The sequence below is a fragment of the Engraulis encrasicolus genome, chromosome 24 (assembly GCF_034702125.1).
Source record: "Engraulis encrasicolus isolate BLACKSEA-1 chromosome 24, IST_EnEncr_1.0, whole genome shotgun sequence".
Taxonomy (NCBI): Eukaryota; Metazoa; Chordata; class Actinopteri; order Clupeiformes; family Engraulidae; genus Engraulis; species Engraulis encrasicolus.
This window is the reverse complement of record NC_085880.1, coordinates 27,170,042-27,192,892: the sequence shown is the minus strand read 5'-3', so window position 1 is coordinate 27,192,892 and position 22,851 is coordinate 27,170,042. Positions and strand designations below refer to the sequence as shown.

Sequence of the window (22,851 nt, the reverse complement as noted above, 5' to 3'; positions counted from 1 at the left end):
GAATAGTCTGGCGTTTGGGTCCTGAATTCCAAAACAATTAAAATGGCGGCGACCGTAAGATGGAGTCTCTTGAAATTATTACGGTCACGGTCAGTAACATATAATTTCAGATAGTAAACTAAAATAGTATACGTAGTAAGGACACGCTCAAGTCCTTAGAGTGCCATATGACAAGGTTAAGATCGACAATAGAGAGAGCTACTGCTGTGTCCGTCTTGAGCAGCAATGACTAGCAGATGTTTGACCTAGCATGTCTGCTAACATCAGGGTGGTGTGATTACTAATCTTACCAACAACTGTCATTCGTTGATTGCGCAGTTGTGATTCACTCGGGAATGTGTTTATTCAGCTTTTAATACGCTTTCAAATAAGTTGTTGAATATCTATTTTCACACACTTCTCGTCTTATCATGCCTTTCCAGGTGTCCAGTCACTGAGAAAAATAGAAACCTCTCCGTCTGTGCTGCCCATCACTTTGGGAAACAACAGCCTCTTCCAAGGTTTCCAGGTAGAGCGACACATTTTGCAAGTGAGTGTCTGTTCTCTTGCTGAACTTACTGTTTTTTTCTTGGTTCTTAGTAGACAGTCAGTGCATGACCTGTACAGAACCACTCTTGGTCACTAGGTAGGCTGTGTCTACAAAACACGGTTTGCGTTGGACATTGAACATTACAATCAGGCATCTTGTCATTGTCAAACCCGCTGATGGAACACATATTTGTAACATACTGTGTTGTCAGGTTATATGTGTTTAAGCTCCAGAGTCCCTGGGAAAACAGGTGAATGTGGTGCCCTTAAAAGGTCTGACTTAAAGGTCTATGGGGTGTATTTTTCAGCATTTAATTTCAGTATTTATTACTGTGTCTTTTTCGTGGACATACCACCATCATCAATTTATAACTGTTCTAATTATTCATTCTGATTCATTATAAATCCGCCCAACACTACCAATCATAGACATGTTTAGCAGTAAAATCATTGATTATATATTAGATATACAATCCATGCGCAAAACAAATTTTGGTGAGACCAGTACATATTAACATAATTTAACTTAATGAAAATGATCAAATTTGTGAATGGATGTAGAGTAGAGTAAAGTACTTTTATTAATCCAGAGGGAAATTAAGGTGTCTGACATCTTACATAGATACACAAATACAAAACATACACAAAGCCTAGTACAAATACACAGAGACCTAATACACATTATTGCACATAGTAGTAAACATACTGTATAGCAAAAAAAATGAGTGTAGCAAAATGCTTTACGTCAGTTGACATACACTCACCCACGATCGCTTTCTCTTACTTAAACACACACACACACACACACACACACACACACACACACACACACACACACACACACACACACACACACACACACACACACACACACACACACACACCTGACATAAATACACAAATACAAAGCATACACTCAGACCTACTACACATTTATTGCACATTGCAGTAAGATATTTAGAACACCTATCAGCCTTCCATCAGTTCTCTCTCTTTCTTTCTTTCTTTCTCTCTCTCTCTCACTCACTCACTCACTCACTCACTCACTCACTCACTCACTCACTCACTCACTCACTCACACACACACACACACATACACACACACACACACACACACACACACACACACAACACACACACACACACACACACACACACACACACACTCACTCACTCACTCACTCACTCACTCACTCACTCACTCACTCACTCACTCACTCACTCACTCACTCACTCACTCACTCACTCACTCACTCACTCACTCACTCACTCACTCACTCACACACACACACACACACACACACACACACACACACACACACACACACACACACACACACACACACACACACACACACACACACACACACACACACACACACACACACACACACACACACACACCATTTTGAAGATAAACTAATAAACATTCACACAAGCTAAATTAAATAAAAAATCCGATGGTGGAATAGACTCAAAATGTTTGGCTATCATTATTCTGTCTTTGTATTCTTTTATCTCTGTTTTTTCCCCAATACAATTTTATGATATTTATGCTGAGCTCTTGTTTGCAAGATTTTTTTAAATTCATTTTTTAAATTTTATTTATTTCTTTATTTTTTTCTCTCGCTGAGTCCTGTTACAAATGTACTTGAAACTCACTTGGGGGAAAAGGTGGTGTAACCAAAACATGTTTGGTTCTTCTTTCAGTACGATGCCTGTCTATTCAAACACAAGACACACCGAACCCCAGAAGCCTGAAATTCATCCCTGGCAAGCCTGTGTTGGGAACGGGGACCTTAGACTTCCCCACCTCTAGTTCAGCAGAATGCTCCTCTTTAGCAAGGCAAGTAGCCAGTTGTCTTTGACTAGGAATGTTATCATTGACCTTTTTTTTTTTTTTTTGCGTTAGCAGACATTATGACATTTAGTGTGTCTATGTGCTATATTTTGTATTGCTCAGGATGCTACACTGTTTTGTGCTTGAACATGTTCCTCAGATTAGCCATGTGTCATTGATTTTTTTTGTCCATTCATTGCATTTTTCAATGTCACTGTTCCCTTAGCCCTGACTGTAAGCTACATGGTGTATTCAAGATAACACACAGCGTTTTCCCAATAATCAGCAGCAGTTTATCAAGTTACTTTGCAATTGCCCTATTTTTAACTGGGGTTAAGTTTTTTTCATCTTTTTTTTCTCTCCAGTAATCTCTTTGAAGTTGAAGGAGTGAAGAGTGTCTTCTTTGGGCCAGATTTTATTACAGTGACAAAGGTAAAATAATAACTCAATAGAAATGGTTAGTCTATTCTATTAGAGGGTTTATATGATTGCATATTTATGAAGGGACGCAGTACATTAATTAACATAGCCACAAAGAACATGTAAATGCACCAGTCTGACAAGTTTTCATCTGTTGTCCCTGATAACAGTTTTGAATGAGTTATTGTTCTGTTTTCATATTTACATACATCATCATGATTCGTGACATACTGTTGTTGTTTTTTCTTCTTCTTTATTTCCATTATGTACAGATGGATGATGATGTTGAGTGGACCGATGTCAAACGACATGCTATAGAAATCATCACAAAGTTTTTTGAGAGTGGAGAACCCATCACAACTGGAGCTGCACAGTCTACCTCAGACAACAGTACGTTTGGTTCCCATTTATCATCTCCCCTTGAGTTAAATAATGTAAATTCATCTAGGGATGTTAACCGGTAACCGTTTAACCGATAGTCGACTGAATCAACTTTAACCGGTTAAAATTTTCTGCCACCGGTTAACCGGTTAAAATAATAATAATAATAATAATAATAATAATAATAACAATAATAATTATAATAATAAATTCCTCCCAAAAAGCCCCCAAAACGATAATTTTGAGGTTTTTGTACGATAATTCAGCATTTTCCATCTGGCAACACTGGCTGGACATGACGGGTCCTGTCTGCGCAGCAAAAAAAAGGCCTAAGTTATGTGAAAAATAAAAACATTTAAATTCAGTGCTGTGCACATTAGGCACGCGAACATCATATCATTTAAGATTACCGGTTAACCGGTTAACCACCGGTTAATGGGTCTCAGTAGCCGGTTAAGATTTTTTTTAAAAAATTCGCCATCCCTAGATTCAGCCTTCTACTGTTCTTCCAGCCATTCTGCTACTCTGTTGACGTACCTTGTACCTCCAATCAAGCATATATCATTGAATCGAATTCTTCCAGCTAGCAGCATTACAGTATTTTTTTATATATATATACAGTGCCCTCCATTATTATTGGCACCCCTGGTTGAGATGTGTTTTTTAGCTTCCAATTATTATTATTTTTCTCTAAATAATATGGGACCTTAATGGAAAAAAAGAGAAAAATCCAACCTTCAATACAAGTGCATTTATTCAGTGGGGAAAAAATCCCACATAAAGAAATAATTATTTGACATCAAATAATGTGTGTCACAATTATTAGCACCCCTGTTGTTAATATTTTGTACAACCCCCTTTTGCCAACAAAACAGCACCTAATCTTCTCCTATAATGTTTCACAAGATGGGGAAAAGACAGAAAGAGGGATCTTCAGCCATTCCTCTTTGCAGAATCTCTCTAAATCATCCAGAGACCTGGGTCCTCTCCTCTGTACTCTCCTCTTCAGCTCACCCCACAGGTTCTCAATGGGGTTGAGGTCTGGGGACTGAGATGGCCATGGGAGGAGCTTGATTTTGTGTCTGGTTAACCATTTCTGTGTAGATTTGGCCGTATGTTTAGGGTCATTGTCTTGCTGAAAGACCCAGTGACGACCCATCTTCAGCTTTTTGGCAGAGGGCAACAGATTTTGATTTAAAATGTCCTGGTATTTCAAAGCATTCATGATGCCATGCACCCTAACAAGCTTCCCAGGGTCTTTGGAAGCGAAACAGCCCCACAGCATCACTGACCCACCCCCATACTTCACAGTGGGTATGAGGTGCTTTTCAGCATGCGCATCTTTCGTGGCACGCCAGACCCACTTAGAGTGTTTGTTGCCAAAAAGCTCAATCTTGGTCTCATCTAACCAAAGCACACGGTCCCAGTTGAAGCCCCAATACCGCTGGGCGAACTCCAGACGTTTACGTTTATGATTGTGGGTGAGGAAAGGTTTTCTCCGTGCATGCCTCCCAAACAGCTTGTTGGCGTGTAGACAGCGCCTGATGGTCGATTTGGAGACTTTGTGACCCCAGGATGTGTTACCATTTGTTGTAATTCTGTAACAGTGAGCTTTGGAGATATTTTGATTTCTCTTACCATCCTCCTCACTGTGCGTGGTGGCAAAATAAACTTGGGTCCTCGTCCAGGCTTGTTTACCACTGTTCCAGTTGTTTTGAACTTCTTAATTATTCCTCTCACAGTAGATATGGGCAGCTGCAGTTGAGTGGCAATCTTCTTGTAGCCTCTGCCTGACCTGTGAAGGTCGACGCACATCTGCCTCACTTGTATGCTGTGTTCCTTTGTCTTTCCCATGTTTAAGAGTTGATAAGAGAAATGGCCTCGGTGTCACGTCATATTTATACCCCAGGGAAACAGGAAGTGATGAATTACTAATTAAATGTTCCTACATACTCTGGTAAACTTTGTAAACTACTGTAGAAATGACAGAAATGCTTCAATTATATTTATTTCCTGGGAATTGTTAAGGGTGCCAATAATTGTGGAACAGGTGATTTAATGAAAAATAATTATTTTTTAGTCAGGGATTTATTTTATTTTCCTACAATTCATTTGAGTTGAAGGCTACATTTTCCTAAAATTTTCAGTGTGACAGTATTCTTCTGCAATAAACACTGAATTTATTTTAAGGCTTTTAACACATCTCAACCAGGGGTGCCAATAATTATGGAGGGCACTGTATATTTTGGGGGGCTTTTTGGAATTTATTATTACAGGACAGTGTGAGAGTAGACAGGAAACGATTGGGAGAGAAATGACCCTGGCCGGATTCGAACCAGGGTCGCCGTGGGCAATGTAAGCCAGAATGTGGGGGGCTTAGCGCGCTGCGCCACAGTGCTCCCCGCATTACAGTATTTTAAGGGAAATTGGAAAGTGAACATTGTCCTTGTGGGTTTGATCTGACTCACACCAACGAGCCTGGCTCTTTGGCGTAGCGGTCAGAGCCCCAGTTTGGTACCATAAAAGGTCTGGCTTCGAGTCTCGGCCGGGCAACTCTACTACCCATTTCTACGAGCATATTTCCAGATATGTTGGAATGTCGCTTTATGAAATTAACTTCATGGAAAATTGGAAAAAATCATGGAAAAGCAATAGATTGAAGTTAAGGGAGGGTGGCAGTGAAATTTGCTTGCTGCATGTAGGTCCAACATGGCTAGGTTATGCTTTAATTTTTGTTTCTGCTTGTTTTGAAAGCTGTTAACAAGTCTTTGTCATTTCCCTAGGCCATTCTGAGGAGGATGATGAAATTGTTTCCATGATTAAGGAGCTCCTGGATACCAGGATCAGGTAGGATCCAGGTTGTCATTGTGTAGCAGGAATTCATGTACCACAGATAACCACAGTGTCTTAACACATAACCGGTTGACTCATGTTCACATTATGGTTCTGAACAACACCCTGACAACATTCTTGTAATCCTAATGGCACAAACAACCAGTGAACATGCAGTATATGACTTGGCAAAAAATATTTCAAGCAATTGGTTGGGTCATTTCACATGAAATCAGACACTTTGGGACCCGACTGACACCGATTTGAATCATACTTGCTGTGCCTGTTTAGTAGCGAGGTTGCACCCCAGAACTGCATTTGTGTGAATCTGACACCAATATTAACGGAGAAACAGACTAGGAAAGGTTTACATATGAGGGTAGGACACTATACATTCAGCATTGATTATATCAGTCAGTGTAAGTCACAAAAAGATGTCTGTGGTGTTATTTGAAATCTCTTTTCTGGCTCTACAAATTACACAACAGCATGGAATACAACAACCCTCAGAATATGAATCATGATACATTGAAAAATTAAGAATTGAATATCAAAAAAACGTATATTTTAAAATGGCCAGTTCCTTGTCTAAACGTAGCCTGCAATGTCATGAACAACACTTGAAATGCTGGTGTTTGGTTCTTTATTCATTTCAGAGATAATGGGACTCTAAAATATGGCGTCATACAGATCACCTAGTAATATGGTAATACCACAGTAATATCTCATGACAGCATGTCTATCGGAATATGTGAAGGATGGAGATGGTCCATTAGGATGCAGGAAGTTCAGTTTCACCTCTTCAGTGCTCGGCATACATTCCTCAACACATTCTAGCCACTAGTTGACATCATATACAGCTACAACATACAGTCCCAGGAAAAAAGTTTGTACACCCTTTGAAATATCTTACCTTTCTGTCAAAATTGGTCATAAAAAATGGTCTGATCTTCCCGGAAATCACAAGAAGGAACAACCAGAGTCTGCTTTAACTAATTCAACCCAAACATTTACAAGTTTTCATATTTTCATTGGCCATAAGATGTAAACATTCACAGGACAGCAAGGCATAAGTAAGTACACCCTTGCATTCAATAGATTTTAACCCTAAGTTAGTCGCAATAACCTCAACCAGATGTTTCCTGTAGTTGCAGATCAGATTAACAAAACAATCTGGATGTATCTGGTCTCCCTCTTCTTTAGAAAACTGCCTCTCGTCAGCAAGGTTTGTAGGATGTCTGGAGTGCATAGCTTTCTTGACTTCATGCCATATAATCTCAATTGTTTTTTGTCAGGGCTTTGACAGGGCTATTTCAGAATGTGTATTTCATTATTATGAAGCCATTCTAAAGTCGATTTGCTTCTAAAGTATGGGTTGTTGTCACATTTCAGCACCCATCCTCTTGTGTGCTTCAACTGTGTGACAGACTACCTCACTTTTTTCTGTAAAATATCTCGATAAACTTCTGAGTTCATTGTTCCACTGATAATAGCAAACTGAAAAGGGCCTGAGGCAGCAAGGTAGCCGCATATAATGATGCTCCCGCCACCATACTCAAAGGTGGAGATGATGTTTTGGTGAAGGTGTGATTCTCCAGTTCTCCTCCAAACTTGACATTGTGTGTTCCCCTGAACAATTCAACTTTGGTTTCAACGTTGGTCTACAGAATATTTTGCAGTAATTCTATGAAGCATATAAATGCTTTTTGTCAAACCTCAAAGGTGCAGCAATATTTTTTGGACAAAAACCCCATTAATTTTAGATTGGCAGAATGAATCCCATTTTTAGCTATTCTTGGTTACATCTCCTCTTCTGAGTATGGTGGCGGGAGCATCATTATATGCGGCTACCTTGCTGCCTCAGGCCCTTGACAGTTTGCTATTATCAGTGGAACAATGAACTCAAGTTTATTGTGATATTTTACAGAAAAAACGTGAGGAAGTCTGTCACACAGTTGAAGCACACAGGGAGTATGGGTCCTGAAATGTGACAACAACCCATACTTTAGAGGCAAATCGACTTTAGAATGGCTTCATAACAATGAAATACACATTCTGAAATAGCCCTGTCAAAGCCCTGACAAAAAACAATTGAGATTATATGGCATGAAGTCAAGAAAGCTATGCACTCCAGACATCCCACAAACCTTGCTGACGAGAGGCAGTTCTCTAAAGAAGAGGGAGACAAGATACAAACAGATTGTTTTGTTAATCTGATCTGCAACTACAGGACAAGTCTGGTTGATGATATTGCAACTAACTGAGGGTTAAAACCTACTTAATGCAAGGGTGTACTTACTTATGCCCTGCTCTTCTGTGAATGTTATGGCCTTATGGCCAATAAAAATATGATAACTTGTGAATGTTTGGGTGGAATTAATTAAAGCAGTCTCTAATTGTTCCTTCTTGAGATTTCCGGGAAGATCAGACCACGTTTTATGATCAATTATGACAGAAATGTAAGAAATTTCAAAGGGTGTACAAACTTTTTCCTGGGACTGTACCCTTTGATGCCTGGGGCCTCATGTACAAAGAAGTGCGTGGATTTCCTACCAAGAAAGGGCGGGCGCGAAAATCTTGAAAGTTACTTACGAACAAAAAAATCCGGATGTATCAATAAGTGCGTAACCAGGTTTTGCCGTGAAATCTTGCGCACATGCACGAGCACAAGCGGGCCCAAGTCTCCGCCTTGCCTCCTCCCTTAAATATTCCATATGAATATTCTAATTAGTATGAACAGACCCATTCATGTGCATTCATTGGTTGAAAGAACTGGAAGGGGAACGCGGGAAATCATGATGCGAGGTGAAGGCGCTGTTTCGGAGGTGGCCAATCTAAAAAGAAAAAGGCTGCGCGCAATAACAAAATTACTTTGGCGTGTATAAAATCAGGCATTGGTAATACTTAATGTGAGGACTGCAGAAAAAAACTGTCATGTTATACTGCAGTACAATGCAGGTTTCCCAACAATTGATATTTAAAAGACATTACATCAAAACACATTGCGATGAGGCAGTCGCCAAGGCTTCAGAGAAATAAACATTTATGTTGGTTATAACTCTGAAAGATGACACATGTACGCATAGGCTACGCCACATGTATGAATAACTTGCAGCCAACTCAGTTAGCCTATAAAAATCATCTGTCAATTGATGGACTAATTTTACAGTAGCCTTATTAAAAGAGAAAGACAATCACTGCGGTGAGGATGTTCCTAACAAATGCGAGAAGACGCATCGCAAATCCAGAAAATAGGCTATTCAATGTTTAATAGTTGCCAAATAATGCTGTTGATGGGCATCCAATTTCGTTGTAATTCCAGGATAGTTTCATGAGTCCGCTTCATTTTAACCAGCTGCCTCAACAATAATATGGTTGAGGTGGTTTTCTTCATCTTCTTTTTTAAATCATGCGCCTCAACATTAAAATCCACGTTTAATTGGCTGCATCTCTGCAATATTTCCGACTGCGTACAACACATGTAGTTGTGCTGCATGCCTCTGTGACGCCAAAAAGACGCAATGCACCACTTACGGCAACTTCCACGCTTACGGAAACTTCCACAGCAGCCCTGAAATTCGTGTGGAGATCCGCAGTTTTCCACGTCTAGTCTGTTTTAGTACATCTGACCGTGGCCGTGGAAAACAACTTACCGGTAAGTAACTTTTTTGTCCGTAAGTGAGCTTCATACATGAGGCCCCTGGACATTAAAAAATCCTTTACTGAGCTTATTCTTTGAATACTGAAAATGGTCTAGCTTCCACTGTGTCCATTGACAATGGGCAGAAGCTGTGTAGTTTTTGAGTACTTGGAATTGGGACCGACGAGGGTGCAGGGCCCACCGGGAAAATGCCTGTTATGCCAGATGGCCAAAGTTTTTTTGATATTCAATTCTTAATTTTTCAATGCATCATAATTCATATTCTGAAGGTTGTTGTATTCCATGCTGTTTGTGTAATTTGTAGAGCCAGAAAAGAGTTTTCAAACAACACCTCAGACATCTTTTTGTGACTTACACTGACTGATATAATCAAGGCTGAATGTATAGTGTCCTACCCTAATATGTAAACCTCCTAGTCTGTTTCTCCCTTAATATCAGTGTCAGATTCACACAAATGCAGTTCTGGGGTCCTACCTTGCTACTAAACAGGCACAGCAAGTATGATTGAAATCAGTGTCGGTCAGGTCCCAAAGTGTCTGATTTCACGTGAAATGACCCGGTTGTCTTTACATAGATTAGAGTATATTATCATTTAGTGATTCCAGGGGGAAATTAAGGTGTCAAGTAGCAGAAATACATGCATAAATACAGAATACATGACACACAAGACATTACACACACTACATATATTAACCATATACAGCTCACTCTTACAAACATTCAACCCAAGGCAGGTCTATCACTCTCTCTTCTCTCTCTCTCTCTCTCTCTCTCTCTCTCTCTCTCTCACACACACACACACACACACACACACACACACACACACACACACACACACACACACACACTATTATAAAGTGTACAAAGAAAAAGTGGCCCAGTGATGCATCACATGTCCCTTAGCTGAGCGGCACAGAGCAGCCCAAGACAAAGTGACCAACAAAGTGTCCAGGAGTGGCATAAGTCACTGTGCATAGTACAATATCCATTGTATTCTTTGGGAAAAGATGGGGTATCACAATTCACCTGCTGTGTGGGATATTATGTTGCTTGTTTAAAATGTACTTGAAGACGTGATAAAAGTCTGGAAAGGGCAGTTAGTTAGTACAGTGTGTCAATATGATGTAATACATGGGTTCGAGGTGTTTGTAAACACGATGTTGTGAGGAGGGGCAAGACACTGGCAGCCAACCACGTGAGCTAATATTTTAACTGACAGCGGTTTCCAACAATCAGAGGTTGAGTTGTGCACAGTTATTTTCGCGCAGTTAGGAGAAAACAAAAATCAAGAACCCATATTTATGCAGACGTTGATTTTTTTTTTTTTTTGCCTGTGACCCGCCATCACAGGCCCACGCTCCAGGAGGACGGAGGTGATGTCGTCTTCAAAGGGTTCGAGGATGGCACGGTGAAGCTCAAGCTGGTCGGCTCCTGCACTGGCTGCCCCAGTTCCACCGTCACCCTGAAAAATGGCATCCAGAACATGCTGCAGTTCTACATACCTGAGGTGGATGAGGTGGAACAGGTAACTGAGAGCCTGGAGACCGGCTGCAGACAACACATGTAACATGATATGGACATGCATGAGGAAACAAACAGTCCATTTTAGGCTTTTAAGACTGATATCTCTTTTCAGCGAAGCTGCTTTTTCTGATTTGATGATTAATCATGAATGATCTGCATGTAATTTTGTATCGGTAATCGGTATATGTACGAAATCCATTTCACTGCAAGTGAAGCCAAAACTTTAGATGTTGTTGATATTAGAGTAATACTTTAACTACAAACCCAGTCTAGCAAGACATAAGAATTTGAATTCATACCTAAACCAGAGGCGTTCTTCAGGAAGACATTCATGGTACTTAGAAACTTAAGACCATTCCTTGCATTTCTTCATTTTGCCATTAAAGTGATACTGTCTCATTTTTGGAAATAAGCTTATTTTATACCTCTCCTTGAGTTAAATGAATAAGTTGAACCTTTCTCCTGTACTTCCTGTCGTTCTCTGAGTATGGCAGTGCAAATTTTACCGCCAAGCTAGCAATTAGCAATCTATGAGACCAGTTGGCGGCTAACTGGTCTCAGGACTCAATGTTAACTGCTAGCTTAGAGGAAAAATGTGCACTGCCATACTCAGAGAATGGTTGAAGGTACAGGAGAAAGGTATAACTCAATCATTTAACTCAAGGAGAGGTGTGAAATGAGCTTATTTCCAACAATGGGGATTATGGGACAGTATCACTTTAACACAGGGGACTTCACTTATTAGCTCATTCTGCTGACTGATGATGTGTATTATTCGGAACAGCTGTTTTTAAAATGACTCAATGTCATATAGAAAATCAAAGAAGCAAGGACGGCACTCAGATTTTATTTATTTTTTCTCGCCTACAAATGTTTTGGGCTGAGCGTCCTTTTTCATTGTGTAATGGTGATTCCATTCATCTATGCTTTATGTGGAATTCAGCGCCCAGTGAAAAACTTTGAAGAAATATTGAGGGATTTATCCGATGAAACCGGGTCTATAAATTAAAATGTGTTCTGTGGAATGGAGTACAACCATGCATGTACTTACGACCATACAGATTATGATAGGAGGTTATCAGTTGAAAGAAATTGCCTGAAGATTATTACATTTTGTTGGCCAGGAACACAGTTTCTATTAGAGAAGAGTTGTGGTAATGTTGGAACATTTGAGTTAATTTATTGCAAACAGCTAGTTTGAAAAAACATTCTCATGACTGAGGAAATTGTTTATTTTCACAATAGTGGTTTTTTTTTAGGAAACCCACAAGGGATCCAAGTTGCCTAGCGCCCCTTAAATAGTTGTTATCATGGCCATCGACAATGGCTTCCCTGAAAACGGAAATGTCTTATCTCTTGTTGTCACTGTAATGTATTACATTTCATCCCTGAACTAACTTTTTCTGACATGGTGGAGTAATTTTTAGACCACTCCATATCAGAGTGGTGGTGTTATTATCAAGGAAAATGTTCTCCTTTTTTTTATTTATACGTTTTTGTCTTCTCTTCTGAACAGGTCGAGGATGAACTGGATGAGATCACGGCAAAGGTATTCTCAGAAGTGGAACGCAAGCTGCAGGACTCTTAGTCTAACGTTGCCACATAATAGTTTGGCAGACTACCTATAGATCAACCCTGGCCATCGGCGTACTTCAGGTTTCTGTGCTGCACTCTTCAACTCTAGGCCAATATTATCAATAGGTAACATTTTTAGCTTTGCACTTTCCAATGATGTATTTATTATTTTGTTTTCAGTGTTCTATTTTCGAGCCTGTGTAATGAACCTGATAGTACATTACAAATGGTGTTTGCAAAATGAGATGTTAGATATCCTTGTTCTCCTTGGAAAGTTGCAACTCTGAAGATGGTTGTGACATTTGTTGCATATTGCAAGTGACATTTTGGATTGGAGCGGTTGTATTCTGTTGTGTCCAAAATGGAATCTACAGTAACATTGTATCCAAAAGACCAATTTTATAGAATATGTGTGGGAAAAAAACGGGAAGTGGAACGGAAATGAGTTCCAGAATGAGCTTTCCTTTCCTGAAGGCGACACATCTGTGATGTGGGTGGACAGACATTCTAGTCAAAATTACGTACACGGCTGTTCAGACTTGAGCTTACATAAATTACAATGTCAAATGCACACAAGTTAGTAGCCAATGAAATGTTAAACTCGTGCACCAAATCCATAATGATCAATGTGTAAGGAAACATTGTTACTTTTGCATATTTATTGTAACATTCTGCTTCAAAACCCATACTGTACTTGCTGCCTGTACTGTAAGACTAAATAAATGCTCTTGTTCTGCTGTACAGAAATTCATATTTATTTGCGGGAATTTAATGAAATAGAGAGAAGGCACTAGGTGGTGACGGTCTGGCTAAATAACTTTCTATATAATAGCTTTCTCTTTTATTCTTCCGGAACCATAAAGTATTTTGTTAATCAAAATCATTGATTTCCTTTGTATTGAAATGCAACAATTTGTTCTTTTTGCCTTACATGTTTAATATAGTGACTTCCTCTCTTTCTCAAAGAGTCTCACAGGGGTTAACCTTTGTGATACAAGGGAAAATAGTGACTTTTGTTCAATTGAAATAGCCGTATGGTTCTGTTGTTACTGTCATTTTTTGTTTACCATTAATGAAACAAACACAATGTGTTTTTGCAAACAAGTATGCGAACAAAGATCATTGAGATGAGCAGAATTTGACATAAGCAAATTAAAAGTGAATTATTTTTTGTTTTGTAGCATTTGCTCTGGGTCAGGTGTAACTATACTGGATCTTCTTTCCTCGTAACTTACTAAACATATTTTTGGACAGTTCGTTCAACCGTTCTCTATTGTACTAGTCCATATGAGTGTATGGTCCCCCAACTACAACTATACTACTATCGCATTAATGAATGCATGAACCTTGTCCAAATTTTGGTTTATAGTGAAGGCGCACTGCATTAACTCATGAGCCCACTTGAGGGAGCTTCAGGACACCAATCAATCTGCAGAGCCGTTTATAGATAGCCTAGAAATCTAGACGCCCCTAGCGACCGCAAATTGAATTTGCTGTACGGGTCTGGCTCGCTAGGCTAGTTTATAGAGTCTCTATAGGCCTTTACGGCTCTGCCAATCTGAATGCCGGTGTAAAATAAAGATACAGTCCAGCCGTGAAATGATTAATTTAATCTGACTGTGTGCTGAGTCGTAACGGGATATCCAACAAATTTCCAACAAATGTCAGACTGGTGAAGAATATGAAAACATGGCTCTAATGGCAACATTTAGGAAAGGAGGGTCTCCCAGCTGATGACCGCATGCGCGCTGTTGACTAGTAGGCATGCGTGTTGTGTGATTGCAGAGCAGCGCAGGTTTGTCTCCACCGGTCGAAGCACAGCTGTGGTAAGTCAACACAAGAGAAAAGATCAACACAAAATGATTGCATTCTGCTCCTTTTTACATGACCCATAGAATGCACGACATATAAGGGTAGTTTAGCTGCAGTATTCTTTACTTAGCAAAATTCTCCCGGCATCCACGCTACTCCCAAGAAATAGCTAATTTTAGTGGCTAGCTAGTGCATGCAAAATACATAGGGCAGCAGTTAGCTTCTCAGATTATTTTAGCTAGTGTCCATCAGCTAGGTATAGCTAACGTGGTATGAAAACAAAACATCTGTCATTCGTTCAGTAATGAATGACTCAAATGAGTGGCTATATAAAACTCACTGTCGTTTGCTAGTTTTCGACACTGCTCTTCAATCACACGTGTGATTGTATAGTATCGGCAATACAAATGTGTATGCTATTCGGCGAAGTTCCGTTACGGTCCATTTTAGCCTGAACTATTTCTAGCATTTTGGGCTAGTTCAAGCAGCTAATGTCTCCCAGGGGGTAAACGAAGTTAGCTTGCTATTATTTAGCTCCCTTAATATTGGCACGAAACACTTGCTACACCGCGCAACGCATGAGTTATTCACACCAACACGTACCTGTTATTTAAAACACTTCATAGAAATGTGGTTGACAAACGATAGCAAAGCAGACATGCTTGAAGGGTTTCAGTACCGTAAACTTCATTGCAACCTCTCAAAGCTAATGCTAGCGTTGACTATAGCAGTCTACTACTAAATGATTCTGTTAGCTAGAAGAACTACCCATCAACTTGGCTAATGGTGCTGCATTTGAGCCGTGTCCAATGACCGTTGTGCTGACAATGTTCACAAGTGAACAATTGGTTAATATGAAAGTGAGAAGATTTGTTTCACCACCAGTATTAAACCTATATTCAAACTAGAGTAGAGCTAAGTGTGGATTGCGGCTGTGTGAGAGCTTGGCCGAGCATGGGGTTGTTTTCAAGTGTCATTCACTCAGACGTAAAATGGCGCTGTCAGCGCTTTAGTGTAAAGTTGATGCTTTTCCCAGCTGCAGTTGCATGCAAATTCATCGACGTCTTTTAACAGGAGATCGTCAATATTGAAATCCCAGGCGAAACTACGACCGTTTGCCCATGGCCCAATTCGGGGGACAGAAGAACCCTCCATGGGCAGCCCAGTTCGCACCCCCGGTGTCGCAACCAGGGCACACGGGACATACACATACAGGACAATCACTGGACCTTGGCAGTTTACACTGTGAGTGATCTTTGCACATTTCTTTGCCCCTTTATTTGATGTACACTTTGCGTTAGTAATGATGTAACAGTAGTATAAAGTGTGTATGTGTGTACATGCATGCCTGTTGCCTACATGGACCTCTAAAATGGTTGTTGTGTGGTGCATAAATTGGTGAATAGGCACAAATTTCATTTTATCCTACTGCCTCTTACCCCATTAAACTCTGACCGGTAACCGAGGTTCCGGTATTATGCACTTTAGGCGTGTACTTACACTTTATGGACTTTGTCTGTACTGTTAAAGCTCTGTATTTTGTTGGTGTGTGTTTGTGTTGTGTGTTATGTGGCAGATGTTTGCTCAAGACCAATTCCCTTTGGGACCAGTGGTAAAGAATCTTGCCTCTTGCATTTCAGCTCTAGGTGTTCAGCAGTCGTCCCTATTGGGCGCCACCCCCAACATGTACTCGCAGCAGCAGTCGGCTCTGGCCGCCGCCTCCCAGCTCAACACCCAGTCGGCTGCTAACTACCAGCTCAGCCAGCAGACAGCTGCCCTCCAACAGCAGGCCGCAGCAGCCGCCGCAGCTGCCCTCCAACAGGTGAGCCCCACGACAGTGCCTTGCACACTGAAAGGAGAATTCCCGCCAATTTCAACATGTAGCTTTCCCAGCTTTCCTTTCACACAGTCCTTTCCAAGATCTTGGTCATTCTAATGGGGGCATGGCTTGTTTATGTAAAAAAAAAATACACATGCACGTTTTAACATAATCTAAAATATCATCCCAAAAGTTATTGTAGTGTCCAATAAATTGAATTACACCTCTGACACTACTGAGGGAGGAAGGGATTAGTAAGGGTAGGGATAGAAATTGCAACCCTATGATCTACAGTGCAACTCTCCAACCATTAGGCCTGCGGTATGCTTGCTGTATGATACGCGTGCGCAGCCACGATTCGTGCATGAGCACGTTAACTAAAATTCATGTCAATTTTACGCACCTTAGATACTGCAACCAAACAAGTGCGTTAGGTGCGATATCTTCAAACTCACTGGGGACGATCGTAAGAAAGACTGTACACGACGATGGCGGCAACTTTTCAAGACCGTCTCGAGCTTTTCCGAAGTTAGAAACATTCGATTTGCGATCATACTTCCCCGTTGCACTTTGACAAAGGAGCATGCAAATGTAGAAGCAGCAGTCTCTCTGCCCGAGGAGTCCTTATGCCGTGTACAGACCAGGAGCGAATGGAGCGAATGAAGCGACGGAAGTCATTATTTCTCTATGGAGGGCACGCGACCTGCGCTACCAAAGCGAATTCGCCAGGAGGGAAGCTTCTTGCGCGACCAGAGTAGGGGTGGGCGATATGGGCAAAAAAAGTTATCTCGATAATTTTTAGAATTTTCACGATAACGATAATTTGACGATAATTTCCAAAATTCCGGGGGGGGATCAATGTGTACCGTAATATGGGAATTTGGCATGGCAGGGAAGGGTGAGTAAAGCAGAACATTGCAAGCTACACATGTATGCTGTCTATGATTTGTGCATGATTCCAGACTAATTTCAATTCTGCACTGGAGGTAGTAGTGCTGCATTTGTGTTTCAACTGGGAAGGGACAGAGTTGGGAAAAAATGCTGTGCTGAAGAGCTTTCACTTTTTTAATTTAATAATATGCATATGCTGGACTGTAAAGTAGCCTAATACTTCATCACTTGTCATGAAAACATATCCATGTAAATAAAAAATAGTTTTATGATGTATTGCTAATGATTCTGTTAGACGACAGTCATTTTTGACTGGAAACAGTGCATTTGTAGATAGGAATCAGAACCTAACTATGGCAGCTGCAAATTGCATGTGTTGGATTTCACACATTGTAATTTAACTCACTGCGCGAGTCTAACTTAACATTACTTGTCCACCTAAGCAGTTATGATATCTATACATGCAAGTGGGTGTTTGAGTAGTGAATAACAGCCAATCTATTTGTAGAGAACAACATTGCTTAGCTTAGTTCGCTAACTAGCATGCTAACGCGATTTCTCAGACCAGAGACAAAGCTATTTCTCTTCCTAACTATTTGGCTTTCCATAATCACAGACAGTTGCTGATTAAAGCACATAGTTCCAAAACGCCCTCAGCATCATGCAATTTCTGGTTTAATGGTTGAATTCCTCATGTAAATCCACCAGTTGGATAACAGCAACTGTCCTTCACTGCCCAGCAGCAGAAGCGCTGCTGGAGAGTGACACACGAGATCTCTTTCTCTCCGTCTGCTAAAAACGCTGTGAAGCCCGCCCCCCTCAGCACTGTCTGCTCATTGGTTCACAGACTTATTCTCCAGTTCACAACAACATTACTATTGGCTCAAAGGCTTGGCTGTCGTCGCTGTCTGGAGGAGTCCTGTCACAGCGCTTTGTTGAGTTTAGCGACTTCATAAAAATATCTCGATATTGCAAAATTACTCATCGTCAAAACAACATTCACGATAACTTCGCAGACGATATGTATCGCCCACCCTCAGACCAGAGCGAATTTTGACGATTAAACTAAATCTAATCGCAGGCGAATTCGCTCTGACGCTGTTCGGCGAAAAGAAAACCAATCGGAACGTTCATATCTCCGAATGTCCCAGGCTGTCGAGCCAGAGCCGTTATGTGATTAGCTGAATCAAACATGTCAATGCTGCGTCTGCAGCGAATACAGCGAATTCAAGGCGAAACTTCTTCTGCTACCCACGCTACCAGGCAGCGTAGTTCGCTCTTGGTCTGGACATGGCATTATTTTGTTTTGTTAACAGTCTATGTTCCCATTTTCCGGCTCGCAGTGCTGTTCTCTCTGCTCCCTGGATGACACCGTCAATATTTTGCGTGTTGGTCTACTGCTTTTAAAGCAAGCATGTGCAGTCGGTTGCTCGCTGTGACATGTGTAATTTGCGGCGCGCAGCAAGCGTACTGAGGGCTTTACTGCCCTACAATACAAATGCATGTTGGATTTTCCTTTAACAGGAATTTTCCTTTAGGGTTGTAAGATGTATTGTTGCAACTGGTTTGGAAAGACCACTTGCGTAGACTGTGTCTGTCATTATTGTGGTCTTCCAGTGTGTTGTGCTTGCCAGAGCAGTTTAGTCTTGTCCATGTCTGCCTTTGTGGCAATATCCAGTGTAGTATTCATGTATAATGTTGAATCAAAAGGTTACACAATGTTTGAACTGGGTATTCTCCTTTGTGACTGGTTTTGATCTTTGTTTCAACAGGTTGACAGCCATTATAATGTTGATCTACTGCAAAGCCTAAATTTAAAGCCGACTTACACCACAGTTAATCCCTGAATGTATGTTCTATGTAACTGTATTTTCTGATTTTGAAAGTAGTAACTTTATGTGGTCAAAACAGAACCTTCACAGTCAGTACTGCTTGTCGTCAGGCCTGTCTGCTCTTGACTCATCTGTCCACTACAGCAGGTTAATGTAACCCTAACCTTCTGCACAAACATACCCATCATTTAAACTCCTTCTTTCCTGTTCAATTTTAGTCCCAGATCAATACAGCGCTGCAGCAGTATCAGCAGCAGCAGCAACAGCAGCAGCAGCAGCATCAACAGCATCAACAGCAGCAGCAACATCAACAGCATCAACAGCAGCAGCAACATCATCAACATCAGCAGCAGCAGCAACAGCAGCAGCAGCCACCACCACAGCCCTCTCCTCAGCAGACCCTCTACAATGTCCCTCACCAGGTACCATCAACTCTGCACACACTGTCACTGGCTCTTTTGACATAGTATTTTAAAGCAGACGTTACACACACATTACATATCACGGGTGTAAATTAAATTAATGTAAATTATGTAAATTAATGAATTATTAATTGTACAACATGTTTAGTTTACATCAAATTAATATGTAACCCTGTCAATAGCTGTGGTCACATCACATGACTTCTGTCGCTAAAATTGTCAATGACCCCAGATACAGTTTGTTTCATACAATAGCACACACTTTCGATACAGTTTATTTCTAACCAGAAGGAAGTGTCTCCACTACTGTGGTAAATGGACCCTTGATTTTGGGAAAAAGCACACCTGACATTTGTTTATTCAGTGCATCTAAGTTCATTTCAAGAACTTGCTTATCTATCAGTTATTTGGTCCTTACCAGGATTGGCTGGTTTTTATTACTTTCAGCCTCTGCTGGTTAGCTAGACAATATTCCATCTTTGGAGCACTGGGGAATGTGGAAACATTTAAAACAGCAAAGCAATTGAGCTGAATAGAATAGCAAAACAGCAGTATTGTGTGATGTAAAGTGATGTGTGGTCAGGATAATACACTGTATTGTACTGAAGGTAGTGTCTTGAATAGTGTGCCAACCAGGCCCTGTGCAGCTCTGTTGCCTGGCAAGGCTTGCTCTCCTCTTTCTCCGTTGGCCAGTAAACAGATTGCATTGTGTCAGCAAAAACTGCAGACTGGGCCCTGTTCCAGGCCTTTTTGCGGGCCAGAGTACGCAACAGGCTGCTCTGCATATTTTCCATATGCTTTATCTCAACTAAGCGGCATGTGTTTCCACCTAAAGTTTTTAGGCTGTAGTGCTATTGCTGGCAAATTATTTATGTGGCATTAGGAGGGTTTTAATTGTTGGATTTAATGTGTTACATTTGGCAATGTTTCCTCTAATGTAAAACAATCCTGTTGATGACACAGTACTACTATAAAATGTATATAAAATATTTTGTTGTGAATGTTTCTGAGGTCAAACTGCTGACATGCTTTCACTTCGTGTTTTCTTGCAGCTCCCTCAACCTCAACAGGCCTTGATGTCCCAGGTAAACCAACACATGCTATCTGCTTTCACTCTCTCTTTGTAAATACAAAACCTTTCAGAGTGTATGCGCAGGTCCAGGAAGCTTTTAGGCTTTTAGTCATTAAAGCAAATAACTCCAAGTCTACATTGTACTTCTTTTTTGACCTAGTGTGACTTCATGCAAAATCTTAGTTCAATGTAACTTTAATCATGTCTGTTGCTCTTGGAGAAAATCCGTAGACTGAGGAGGTGCACAAGCAATGAACGCTTATCATATACTGTGGCACCCATGGGATAATGTTTAGGGAGTTGGTCTTGAAATTGCAAGGTGTCAAGTTCAAAGTAGGAAGTAGGAAGAATGTGGGTGGTCATATAACATTTGTGGATGGGCACTTCAGCCATGGATAAGAATGTTATCTTTTTTGTGAACACTAAGCACTACCAATCAAGTATTGATTATGACTTTTAAATGTACTCTTCATACGTCATTATCAAATTTTAGTGTAATACCTATTTAATATGAAAAGATCTTTTTTTGCATGGGCAGGGTACATTTTAAACACAAATGACAAAAAAAAACCAAACTAGAATTTTAATTGTGTTAGGACTTTATTCTGCAGCCCCCTGTGGCCCTCCCTACCAGCCTGAGCCTGTCCAACCCCCAGCAGACGGCCCAGATCACCGTCTCCTACCCCACGCCACGCTCCAGCCACCAGCAGCAGAGCCAGCCGCAGAAGCAGCGCGTCTTCACCGGGGTCGTCAACAAGCTGCACGACACCTTTGGCTTTGTGGACGAGGATGTCTTCTTTCAACTCAGGTTGGGCAACCATGTCGGGATTTGGGCCTCAGCAATTCTCTTGATTCGTTTAGCTGAGAGTTGCTTGTCGTGAATGCTGTATGAATGCTTTGCTGGTGCCACTGAGGGTTTTTTTTGGCATCTGGAATAATTTGTCAATTTCCTATGTCCCTAAACTCTGGCTAATTAAATGAAAATCTTTTTGAAGGGGCTCCAGGTAGGATTAAAGGTTTAATTAATCACTGTCCCGAGTCAGCCGATGATTATGTGAATCATTACTAAAAGAACAATGATTCTCGCGACCACTTCCACGGTCTGCTGTCACAAAAACCCTGAATGCAACTTTTTGACAGAGCGGTCCAAAGGAGTGTTGTGGGAAACACTTTTCATACGAAAAATCGCTTTACATACCGTATTCAGATTTGTATCAACTGCTGGCATTCCGTGATGAAAAACATTCTCACAGCAAGTTGATTTGAACAGCATTTTTTCATTACGGAGTAGATTTTGAGACAGGCATGCCACGGGCACCGCGCAAATTACGTCATCCTACCTTATGCCCCTTTAATTAGGTTGAATTAATGTTTAAAATGTCCCTGGAACCCATTCTTGTTAGGCTTGTTGAATAAGTCTTGTAAAACTGGTTTTGCTTTCAGTGCGGTTAAGGGAAAGACCCCACAGGTCGGAGATCGTGTTCTGGTGGAGGCCGTCTACAATCCCAACATGCCCTTTAAATGGAACGCCCAAAGGATCCAGACTTTACCCACGATGGCCAACCAGCAGTCGGTAAGCATTTATTCGCCCTCAGGCGGCTGGCCAGGCTACTTGTTATAATTTGGCTCAAGAACCAACCACGTCAACATGGCCAACTCATCTCTCATAGGGTTCTTTCTAATATCCTAACTCCCGTCCTCCATTGCTTCCTTGCCTGCTTCTGGCTTTGTTATGACGTCACTGACGACAGAAGTGTATTTCAATATCTTGCAAAAGTAAGACTATAATGTCATTTTTTCATTTGTTTTTTTTTGTCATATTTATTTTTTAGGGGCTTTTATGCCTTTATTGACAGGATAGTATGAGATGTTGACAGGAAATGAGTGGGAGAGAGAGATGGGGGAGGATTGGGAAATGACCCCGTCCGGATTCGAACCGGGGTCCCCATGGGGCGGGCATGAAAGCCCAAATGTGGGGGGCTTAGCGCGCTGCGCCACAGCGCCCTCCATTTTTTCATTTGCAATCGGGATGGTGAATGAAGAATAGTCCCACAAAAGTTGTTATGGCTAAGCTGACAGCGGGGAAACTATTGTTTTCTCCACGGAGGTGGAGCGTCAGTGAAACGCGAGGCCGCAAGCACAGGCTTGGGAACAAAAGGTTGGGAGTCCGCATATTGGAAAGTACCCATGCTGTGTGTGTAGTGTTGTGCTGTTTTAACTTAAAACTCTCTTCTCGATTTCC

The 22,851-nt window shown here is 41.0% G+C and overlaps 2 protein-coding genes across 5 annotated transcripts in view; both read left to right on the top strand.

Annotated features, from left to right (window-relative positions):
- The first annotated feature begins 13 nt into the window (after positions 1 to 13).
- zgc:110319 (uncharacterized protein LOC796111 homolog) lies at positions 14 to 13,502 on the top strand. The gene is made up of 8 exons (XM_063190947.1): positions 14 to 89; positions 423 to 529; positions 2,239 to 2,374; positions 2,734 to 2,800; positions 3,061 to 3,178; positions 5,953 to 6,016; positions 11,013 to 11,187; positions 12,703 to 13,502. The coding sequence occupies exons 1-8, from the start codon at positions 43 to 45 to the stop codon at positions 12,772 to 12,774; spliced, it is 786 nt and encodes a 261-aa protein (XP_063047017.1). The 5' UTR covers positions 14 to 42; the 3' UTR covers positions 12,775 to 13,502.
- A 1,005-nt stretch (positions 13,503 to 14,507) lies between these two features.
- Positions 14,508 to 22,851, top strand: part of ccar1 (cell division cycle and apoptosis regulator 1) — a 39,068-nt gene continuing 30,724 nt past the window's right edge. For 2 of the 4 annotated variants that reach the window (XM_063191462.1, XM_063191460.1), the window contains exons 1-7: positions 14,508 to 14,587; positions 15,648 to 15,818; positions 16,214 to 16,395; positions 19,334 to 19,537; positions 20,590 to 20,622; positions 21,206 to 21,417; positions 22,053 to 22,182. In XM_063191462.1, the coding sequence (XP_063047532.1) occupies positions 15,695 to 15,818; positions 16,214 to 16,395; positions 19,334 to 19,537; positions 20,590 to 20,622; positions 21,206 to 21,417; positions 22,053 to 22,182 (885 nt within the window). In that variant the 5' untranslated portion in view covers positions 14,508 to 14,587; positions 15,648 to 15,694. The remainder of the gene's footprint in view (positions 14,588 to 15,647; positions 15,819 to 16,213; positions 16,396 to 19,333; positions 19,538 to 20,589; positions 20,623 to 21,205; positions 21,418 to 22,052; positions 22,183 to 22,851) is intronic. The other 2 variants (XM_063191463.1, XM_063191461.1) reach the window with 1 other exon arrangement.